Raw genomic sequence first — 11,553 nt, 5'->3', positions numbered from 1 at the left:
CCATTTTCGTTTTTTGTCTTTCATTCTTTGCGTCCGTGCTCATAATTATCTCTCCCTTCATCTCTAGCCACACACACGCACACACACACATACACACAGTAGAGGAGCGTTGTGGGACACCCTGCGGTGTGCAGGTGTGCAACAGTGCTGCAGCTGAAGTGTAATACAGTGATGAGATAATAATGCATACACGAGTTCTTCATTTCACAGCGCCCGGCGCTGAGTGCGGAATGATTATGATAATGAAATAGCATAATAGCACCCCCGAGGGGACCGAGACCACCGTGCACGGCTGTGTGTCTGTGTGTATGTGCGTGCTTGTATGAGTATTTGTGGATGATGGCGTACGAGCTGAAAGGATCAGCTTGAATAGTGGAATTGTCGTGCTGTGTGCATTGTGTGGTGAAGAGAGGGTAGAGGGTGCGAAGTGGTGTGTACAGCATAACAAAGAAGAAGAAGAAGAAGCAACAGCAGCAGCAGAATACAGTGGCCGTGGCAGCAGTGCGTGTGATATGATATTGCAATGAAACAAGTGCATCGCATGACGTCCAGTGAACCAATTTGCACCAAGCGCAGCGAACGAGAACGAATCCCAAACGCACCGCTAACGGATGGAAGCATGCAACGAGAGTGCTAGCAGCAATCGATCGGATCGTTTAGACGCGTAGAGCAACCCCAGGTGCGTGCGTTTGAAAAGACATTCGACTGTTCCAGGGTTTTATAGCGTCACCGTCCGCCCGACCGTCGTTCCGACTTATGTCGTGTGAAATCAAAACCATTTCATGCCCCCAGTAATGTCTTGCGAACGCGAACCATTTCGATCGTCCATTTCAAGCCGAAATTCGGCATTCGTGTATGAAATATTAATCCGCTTCATCCAGTCCCTTCTGCGCGGCCCAGATTCCCGCGAGTCGGCGTTTTAATGTTTGGCCCGTTTTTCACGTCCAATTTACGAGGCGTTGCAACACGCCAGCCGCCAGAGGCAGGCGAATGGCGTGATTGTCACCGTGGATTATGTACCGGGTAAAAGTGAAATCGATTTTTCGCAAATCGACCATCACAGAGACAGATCGCCGAACGGCATAGTGAGAGAGGAAGACAGAGATAGAAATAGCGAGAGGGGGTAGAGGCCCGGAAGCTGGCAAAAGTGTGATGGATGTAGGTTTTATTGTAAATTTATCATAAGCTACAAGCGCATGGCTTCGGATATATTGATAGCTGTGAGAGGCAGTTGCTGGAATAGCTGCTAGTGGTATGCCAACCGGAGATAATTGTTTTTTAACAATTGAATGAAACCAAAATTGATTTATTATTAATGTGATGTATCATCCACGCATAGACATGGTAGAAAAAAACGGCCAAACTAATAAATTGCTGTTTTTAATCAAGTTCCTACTTTGAAATCAATGCATTGCAATCGTAACAGATCATTCATTTGATACGTACATCACCAAATAGGTCATTTATGGAACGAGACGTTTTTTTAGACATTAGAGTAGGTTGGAAAAAAGAATTCTGTTAGTAATCATCATTATTTTTGGGTGAAGCTCAATGCTTTATTTGAAAACCTTTGATGGTCGGATATGCTTAGAATATCCACAGTTTTATTGGGTTATGTGTTGTTATTAGAAAGGTAATTAAGTTATTATTAATTTCATTGTCAAAGATTCTTATTGGCGAAAAATAATCAACAGTTTTAACAGCGATTGATTTCATTTTCTTTTCGCGCAGAAGGTTTCGCAAGGCGCGAACAAGGTGGCGAAATCGTTTAGTACCTAGGTCAGATTTTATGTTCTATTCTGTCATTAAAAACACTAGCTCCTTTCGGTTGTCCTGATGGAAGACAACTCCTCTACTGTTACCCAATTCCGTTTGCCGTTTGTGATCATTCGCTCGCTTCGAATGGCCCAGTGACTGGAAGTGTAGATGTCATTGTTTTTCTCTACGTGGAAGGAGCTGATAGAAAATTTTAACGGACCTTACAATTGAATATACAGCTCGTCCGACCGTTTATAAAAATCCAGCAGTACGCAAATGGATGTGTCATTTTTATATTACTATTACTAACTATTAAAGTATTACTATAATAGGTATCGAAATCACTCCTTGTTGAATTCAATTTACAACACGCAGCAACTCACAACCGAATTGAATATCAGTTCTAATAGTGTACAATTTGTTTTAGTGTGAAATGTCTTTAAGAGACATCGGACACTTCAGTTATACACCAATAAAGTTATGGAATAGTTTTTTTTCCCAACTTAATATAATGCTACGCATCTAATAAAACCAGATTGTCTAAAATATTTCCGGAAGAATTTGCAATTACTCCAAAAGCTAAACACAATACCCGATGTATTGTAAGTTGTTTAAGTTCATAAATATCATCATGTAGGAAAATTCGCATTACATTATGCTGACACATTTTATGCATATCTTATGCAAACATCGACAAAACAACATACATCTTCCACCGCTCTATCCACTCACTTTCACTTGAGCGACTAAACCAGTGTGCGAAAGGAAGAAGAATGAATATTCAATTTCATGTAGATTGATAGGATCAGTTGACCACAGCATGCCAACATATTGTACTCAGCGGACACACTGGCCCCGTTTGTTCCAAACCGAGGACCGTGTCGTCGGTTTCAAAACCAAACCAAACCGTACCGTACCGTACCGGCAAACATATCCTCATAAACATACGTATTGGTCGTTGCAGCGAAACAATGACACAACTTTTTCAATTCTGCTTTATAGGACAGCCTGATTTGCGTTTCCTTTTTTCTGTTTTGTTTCTCTACTGAAATAGAAAATATCGAATCCCGGTTCTCGGGTGTGTCAGAAAAAGAGCAAAAAAAATGCAACAGCGAAAAGAATGTGGAGCGTTGAGCACCATCGAAAGAAACAACATAGCGCAGAAAGCTGAAACACGAGCACGAAAGAGAAACGCTATACTAATCAAATCAGTAGTGGCACCCAACGCCACCGCTGGATGGCACCGGATGCCTAGCAAAAAGGGACGATCCAACAGGTCCCTCGTAATGACTGCACGAATTTTCAACAATTGGAATAACAGGCGATCTGTTGCCACCGAACGTGCTACCGAGGAGTCGAGTCCTCGAGGTGGATCCTTTTCCGGGGGAGATTTTTTTTTTGTTTGTTGTTTTGGCTGCCTCTCAATGTCCCCTCTTTTTATGACAAGCGCTATCTGCCTTTTTCTTGTCAGCGCACCCCATATCTGCCGGTCAGCCAATGACATCAATGTTCACTGCAGATATGATGTATGGTGTCCCGTTCCTTTTTGTTCATTTCAGTCGATGTTTTGTTGTTTATTTCGTACACGAGATCGCTGGCGCACGTATCTGTTTCGGGCAGCGATTTTTTATCGCATGAAATTGGCAGGCCATTGCAGACCGGTTTGTGTGTGTGTGTGTCTGTGTGAGCAGATTACGTTACCACAATTGACTATTATTGCATTGTAGTTGCTAATTGGTTTGGCGTTTTCGATGGCGTTGTATAACCAGTCTCTTATTAGAATGGTTCATTCACTTGTTGCATACGCGGTACATTTTTTTAGTATTAAAATAAGTAGTTTATTCATATTTTAACTATGTACGGTATTCTCTGATAACCAGTTTAGAGAACATACTTTTACTGAAGTAATCTCTTGGTTTTAATATTTATTTTCGTATAACCTTCAACTTCTGTCTAGTGAGCTGTTAGTGTTAGAAATCAATCAAGGGTTTCAATCAAATATTCGAAATTAGTAGAGCGCTTACTTCAAAGCAAAAATCGTGTTATTTATGTAAATATGCTGCACAATCAAATCTAAAACGGGTCCTTTTCCGTTTTGTTTGTTTTTCCTACTCGAGAATGTCCCAAACTACCAAAGAGAGTCCCAAACCAACCCAACCGTTTTCTTTGATTTGGAAACCCGTTCAATCGATAACCGGTTGGTTTGCGCCATGAATTTGAAACCTTTGAAGTCTTGTGAAACGGTTTGAAAAACATGTAAGCTATATGATTTGTTTGTACGTGTCTGAATAATAAATTTAAAATCGATTTCAACTATTAAATAATAGTTCTATATACTATATAGGAAATCTGCTTGTATTCATAATGTTTGAGAAACTTTTTATGCCGTTATGCTGTGAGTATTTATTTATTTTTCAGATTGCAGCACATTTCACTTTGATTGCCGGCATCATGAACATACTATGTAAAACTTCATGGGTAGTTTATTTGCTTGTTGTTCCATGCCGTAAGGACGTAAAGGATACCTTTTCTTAACGTCCCCTAGGGTTGGCAATTGCAGCTTTTTTTACTATGCTTTTTAAGAGCTTTGGTGGCAAATTCTACCCCCTTATGGTAACAATGTGTTTGAACATGGCTACATCCGGGTGAGCTCTTGTTCGGAATCAGAAAACAAGACAGATTTTTGCTAAAGGTCTCCAGTACCCGGGATTTGTTGACCATTATCTTAAATTAAACTTGTCCCACATACTAATTGGTGTCGAACATCGAATCTCATGTGTGCTGTCATATAACCAACATAATAAAATCAACAACTAATACTATCTTTAAAAACTGTAAACGTAACAGAATACACAGCTCGTCCTTGATTCTGTGGATCTACTGGTAAAAGACAAGGTTTCAAAATATTTGTAGCTATCAGAAATGAGCATCTCTTCCAGTCGTTACAAAAATGCAACAAACAACTAACAAATTGCTGAAAAACCTTCGATTTTTAATTTGTATTAAGGAGTTTTTTTAAAATCATTCAACTATTCAAAGCATACATGTAAAAGTTGTAAGGTAAAGGAGTTGGTAAGATAGGTCTATGTTGCATTTCTCTACACCTCATAATATTTTTAAATCGGTGTTCTCAAATAGTTTGGGTCTTTCGCTGTTAGTAAATATCACAGAATTTATTACTTATTTGTTAATTTATACCTGCTAATAGAAATTTAGAAAATTGGAACGGTCTGTTGAGCTCACTGTTGCTGATGAGATGAACCGCTATCACGCAATAAAGTAATGCTTCACGGAAATCATTTCAATTAATATTGAAATGCGAATTGAACTGGCTTTGTCCAGCTATCGCATGTGCCAAGCATTGTACTCTGCGCCTTTTTCATTGGAAATTGCACATCACTTTGAATTGGCTTTGTTTGTATCGGTAATCGCGTATTTTCCTCTTCCGACATTAAACAACTGACACATGAAATTAATATCATTGTGTGTTCTCACACAAAAAAAACGTGAGACGGTTTCGGAGGGTAGCAGTATCAGATCAACCTTAAAATGCCCCCGTCGTGGTTGATCCGGGCGGGCTGCAGCTACCTGCCACAGGACCTGCCTGCCTGACAAACGATATACGTTTATTTTCATTACCCCAGTCTCGGTTGGATTCGGGGAAATGGTTATGCATTAATGGGACGTATGATGAGAAGAACGTATTAACATCACCTCGCGCATATACACAAGCCCGGCAGATAGGCTTCCTTTCAACCATTCCAAACGTTCCCGGAAGCCAGAATGTGGTCCCACGGCAACAACATAAAACCCCGCAAAAATCCATTTCTCGGTATCGCAGCCCGGGATGGTTGCACCGAACTTTGGTCAAAGATCATTTTTAACATTATTCTGCAGCATCGATGCAGATGCAGCGGATTTTTGTACCTTTACCGTACCAAAGAGTGGCACTGAGCGCTGTCTAACCGGTGTGCCCGGGACACGATGGAGACGCCCGGTGTGGATGGAGACGCCCAGTACTTGACTCTTCCGAGACGAACACAGTACGGATCAACCGAGGTGTTTTGAATGGACGTTTCCTCTTCTCCACCAGTGGGTCTCGCTATGATGATAACCAAGCAGCAGGGTGGCTGGAACTGCATTTCTTGCAAATTTCTTTGTCTGACACTCCATCTCTCGGTATCAACTCGACATCGGCCTGACATGAGCGAGGGGCCAAACGCACCACTACCCGAGGCACGTCCTTCGGAAGAGTGATTCTCCTGAAAAGGAGAAATCCTTTGGAAGCTGGACTGCTGCTGGTGCTGCTGCCGGCACACTGCGCACTGGCACCAACAGTCGCTGCCAAGCTCTTTAACGAACAACTCTTCCCATAAACATATCCATTCAATCTTCTTCTACGGCTCCCGGGTCCCCATCCCACGGTCCCGTCCCGGGGCTCTCAAGCTCGGGCTGTTTGCGAAAGCAATCACCATATGAACAAGTTGCAGCTGGCCGCCGAGGGAAGCGAACGTGTAAAACAAAAGCCCCGCAAAGGCAAAGCAAACCTTTAACACGTCGTTCTGTGGTTTAAAGGGAGAGAAGGGAGCGCAACAGAAGGGGGCAACGAATGCTCCCGACCGTGCAGACGCAGAGGAAGCATCCTTGTCGTTCCTTTTTGGTGTGGAATAAATTTTTACGAATCAAAAAGCCATTTGTACTCCTATCTAAAGCCCAACTTTTCCCATCTCCACCACCGCAAGCTGTGGCCATACGGCAAACCACAGACAACCGCTGGTGCGCTGGGTTTACTACTCCCAGGACCAGGAGCCGGGGACCGCAAAGCATCTCTTTCACCTCCCCCGGCCAACAGCAGGTTGCAGCAAACAACAAAAAAATGCATCTTCCCCGCTCCCATCCGGTAATGTGCACTTCTCCGTACGGCTGCAAGAGCATCATTTCCATTCCGTTGCGCCATTCATACTACTCACTAGACTTGGGGAGGTCGAAGGAAAGTGGCGTGTTCAGAGGTGTATTCTCTATTGTTTCCGCCGCTCTTATGGTGTGACGCGTCGTAGAGCGCCGCAACATTCGTGGATCGGGCGTACAACCCCCGGTGTGCAGAGCATTCGACATCGTCGACTACAAAGTCATTGTCGTGGTTGCCCGGGCTCGAGTGTCTCAGAGGTTGCTCAATGGAACGTGGGACTCTGCTTGCGAGTATGTACCGCGTGTACCGTGTGTTACACGCGAGCGGCAATGAATTACGAACATGGAACGTTAGTCGACTGGTAACGGCTACAACAACTCCCGGGTGGTAATTTGTCATTTGGTTGATTAAGAACTCAGCCGACACTCAGTCGCCGCGTGTGTGTGTGTGTTTGTGCAAGGCTGGTACTATCTCTTTCTCAGTTCTTCTCCGTAATACTACCGGCGGCATTTTCGACTGGTATGTTTGCCTTCAGGGCACACGGCCATTCCCATTCCTGCGGAGAACCAATCTACTGGTTCTGTTTTTCATGTAACGTGTGTTGATAAGGAAATTTCGGTTTTCAACTCCCCATAGCTCGAAAAAAGGGGATTGTTGAAAATGATAGATTACAAATTCTTTAATTTGTTCGAGGAGTATTGTGGTATAAAAAAGCGGTAAGGAGCCAAACCATTTCTCGTAATGATAAGATACCTTCGCTGTCATCATCATACAGGGTATACCATTGCAACGCAGAAAAACCTGCGTTTAGCAGTAGCCATTAGAAAATAATGTTTCTTTTTAGTGATTTCTTAATTTTTTTTCATCCAACAAGTGATTCGATTAATGAAACTCATAATCTCAGACACCAGATCTTAATTCAATATACTACGGAAGAATTTATCGAATCATCAAAACATACTTTTTCTCGTCTTAAGTTGATAATTGGTGGAGAGAGAACTATTCAGTTGAAAAATATTGAGATCATTATACGATCTTGTGGGTTTATTGATATTACTTATTAATAAGGGTGTATTAATGTTAATGGTAGATACTGATTGGTACAATAGTTACTGTGGGGTGTTACAAATTGTAAAAAAATTAGAAAAAACTATCAGATTTGTCTAATTCTTTATCCAAAATTATAATCGAAACACCTTCCAACATTATGACATTACCATTATTTTTAATTTTAGCAAATGATTCCACAGAATGTACCTCTTACAAAAAAAAAAACCCCCGATTCATAAATCATTGATTAGAATAACAGGCACCTAATAATCATCATTTGTTAGAAGTGCTTATGGTTTCTTAATTTAAACTATGTCAACTACCGTAAATCATGGCGACTACCATTGAATGCTGACATCGTGCAGAAAGATGCCTGTTTTGCAGAAACATGATGCGGTTTACGATGTTAGTGCTTGGCTTGCGGAATCGGTAGTGATTTTCAACGATTCTAGTTAAAAAGAGAATATCTATACCCTGCCTAAGTTGTTAAATTCTGCACTACAGCAGTGCTTTTCACAAACGTACTTAAAACAAATCTCCCTTATGATGGAGTTTAGTAACTGTAGAGAAAGCCTTTTTGAAAAGGTCAGCGAATTTTACCGATATTTTTTTTTTTACTAATTGTTTATCTTAAAGCAGTTTATTTCCCTTATTGTACAGGGTAATCACCTTAAACTTAAATATTGTACAGGGTAATCACCATAAAGCCTTATTGTACAGGGTGACAGGGTAATCAGATGAACATTTGAATGCGTTTACCTAATAAAAGAATACATTCAACACGAAGCAATAACGGACAGCCGCAAGTGGCTTAAGGATAAGGATGCGTTCTTGCATGAATAGGATACTGAGTGTAGATTGATGAGAGAATTATGTCTATGGTCCGGTGCGTATGAATGTAGAATTCCCCTGATCTTGTCATAGATCCGTACGTAGCTAATGCGTTCTAGATTGATGAGCTACAGAGTGAGATATGCTAGAATGCAAGTTCGAGGACAGATGTGGGCGAATGATAGACCAGTGATAATTACAGAGGCAATACGAGCGCTTTGTTACGCTCAAGTCGCACATGTGGGAATAGTTCTTGGAAAACATATTGCCATACATAACATTTCCCAAGAAGGTTGTTGTTTCTATGTACTGCTCAACAGACCGAATGTTGCCTTGTATGATTGTAGCATTCGATTAGGTAGACTGCTATAACTATTTTATTCCTTTCTGGTCTGTTTAACAGAAGGTTAGAAAACAATGACACTTCATGAGCCATCATTGCTAATGAGTATGACATCACAAAACTCTTTTAGTGGCGTTCAGCATCCATTTTCTTATCATTAAAATAGAGTATTAAGCGATGATTCATTAATGTACGTGTGTATTGGCCTATCTAGCAATAGTTTAGCGCGATATCAGATGTAGCAATGGACAAACAACTAATCATCTCTCCGTATGTTGTTCATTTCCCTGCTTTGCCACCCAGGAGCGGAACCGAAAGTTATGGATGTGATACAAACCGTAGCATCCCGTAGTTTGCCTGGTAAGTACATGCCGCCATCCCCCTATCTGTCCCTCTGACCCTTTTGGACCCGGTCCAATCACGCCCACTAATCGCCCCCGGGGCAGCGACGCCTAAGCGCCAAAAACTTTCACCCCAAAACTGTAATAAACTCGTTAATAAACTAGTGCGTACTCCATAAATCATACCATTTACGGAGGCTCCGGAGCAGACCTTAGCTAACGCTCCCATCTCACACACTCCATCCTTCCCCCTCCATCCGTGAGCAGGCATACTTCAGTACATAACGCTGGCGATACTGATCAAGGAAACGGGCAATGCGCTGTCCTCGGAGAACCTGCAAATGCCCAACTTTCTGCACGAGCTTCCGTCGAGCATTATATTCAGCAATGATACGGGCAGCTCGCAGCTTGTCTGCCAGGCGTACGGTGGCCCCCAGATGATCATCCAGTGGATCCTGAAGGACGGCAGTGTGGTGAGCAGCGTGCCGGGTTTGCGGTAAGTGGCAAAAACTTTTCACATCACATATCAAATACAACATTATCGTTCCGCCAGCGAGCGAACGAGGGAGCGATACACTACTCAACCTTCTCGTCCACCGCCAACGTCGTGCAGGAGCGCAGTGAATTATTAATTAAACATAAAACACAGCTCAAGACAACCGAGGGCACAAGGAGCATGAGCACTAGTAACGTATCTCGTATGCCATTTCCCAATTTTCCCTTTGCCCAAAACCTTGGATCGTGTGGAGTGCGCGTGTTGTGGTGCAGAAAACTTTACAACTCAGCAAAAGTCACGCTCGTTGCGCTGACCCGCCACGTTTCTGGGGGGGTCCCGTCCCCCCGAAAGGAACGCGAAAGATCTTTGGATCACAACATACGGCGACCTTTCGACTGTTTCGGCGTCCCTGTGGAGCCTCAAGTCTAATTCACGTCCACACGAGACCACGAGACAGCATTCCATGGGGAACCACAAAAAACTAACAAGCAAACCAAAGTAGCGAACGTCTCGATAGAGCCACTTCACCGCACACAAACAGACACACACACACACATACGTGGTGCGCCCGCCAGTTCCATTTCGACCACGCCATGCGACCAGGCAGCCCAAAAGACCCCCAGGAATAATGACAGACAGTACCGCAGTCATTCTTGCGTGCGCAATCTGAACGAGCTCGGGGGTGGCACGCCACAAGGCCACAAGACTTCTTGAGCCTCCCTTCCCCTTGAATGCCATTCTTTATACCCCCAGGCCAGGATGATACTACGTCGCTGATTATGTGCGTACGTACCGACATGCGACACAAGGGAGGGGTCACTATGTACTGGCTGCGAGCACACGTACTTCGCCTCCGGGACATCCACACGAACGTCGTCGTCGTCGTCGTCCGTTCGCCATGTACTGGGTCAATCTACCGTAAACTTATCAGTCCTGATGCAATATTTATTGGGATTACGTGTGCGTGTGTGTGTCTTGTGGCGTTGTGATGTACCTTGCTACGCTTCGCCTGCTTGGTTGCTCGCTTGCCTGCTTCGAAGATGTGCGACGACGACGACGACGACGATTCGGATTGTTCTCTGGTCACCTACAACACAGCAACACTGCTTTCTAGGTACGATCACTGAGGTCTGGGAGGTGCGGTAGCGTCCTGATGGCCAGACTAACAGAGAGATGCTGGAGAAGAAGAAGAGGAAGAGGAAGGGTAGCTCGTGTGTGGTGCCAAGATTTGTGTAGTGGATTGTAGAGATTTCGCCCGCTGGTTGATGGCTGTCTGTGGCCTGTTATTGTTAATGAAGGTACTTCTTCTAGCTTCGAGGTGGCATTAAACTGGAATCCTGCTTAATATGCCCACCGCCCACCGGGATCCGGACCCTCGTCGCAAGGCCCGAGAGACCCGAGATGGTTTAGCATTTTATGCCCTTACGTATGCCCGTATGGTGGCGCGCGTGATGAAGCATAAGCTGGAGCACTTAATTTGATCAATGATGGGATAGGAATTTTGGGATGCAGTTCGGACCCATCCGGTAGCGGTGAGCTAATTCGGGTATGTTAGGGCTAGCGTAAACGATTATTTAGATGCGGATAGGAAGCATCTCTTGAGTGTGTTCGCACTGGCAGGTAGGCAAGCACTTTAAGTAACCCAAAGCAATGCTTAATTGAACACGTAGACTAGCGCTCGAATTACTTGATTATGGTGTAGGAAATGAAACGCATACCATCCATCCGGAATGTAGATAATGCGATACCGCACACAAGACCAAAGGAAATGGTCGTAACATTTGAATTTCGATTAATGGCATACAGTTGAGATGATATTTCGTAT

General features: G+C 43.4%; 1 protein-coding gene across 2 annotated transcripts in view; it reads left to right on the top strand.

Annotated features, from left to right (window-relative positions):
* The first annotated feature begins 224 nt into the window (after positions 1-224).
* Positions 225-11,553, top strand: part of LOC125957561 (Down syndrome cell adhesion molecule-like protein Dscam2) — a 37,052-nt gene continuing 25,723 nt past the window's right edge. For both annotated transcript variants that reach the window (XM_049690349.1, XM_049690350.1), the window contains exons 1-3: positions 225-679; positions 9,195-9,251; positions 9,500-9,728. In XM_049690349.1, coding sequence (XP_049546306.1) covers positions 9,212-9,251; positions 9,500-9,728 — 269 coding nt within the window. In that variant the 5' untranslated portion in view covers positions 225-679; positions 9,195-9,211. The remainder of the gene's footprint in view (positions 680-9,194; positions 9,252-9,499; positions 9,729-11,553) is intronic.

The sequence above is a fragment of the Anopheles darlingi genome, chromosome 3 (assembly GCF_943734745.1).
Source record: "Anopheles darlingi chromosome 3, idAnoDarlMG_H_01, whole genome shotgun sequence".
Lineage (NCBI taxonomy): Eukaryota > Metazoa > Arthropoda > Insecta > Diptera > Culicidae > Anopheles > Anopheles darlingi.
Note: the sequence above shows the minus strand (reverse complement) of the source record. Positions and strands in the feature narration are given on the sequence as shown.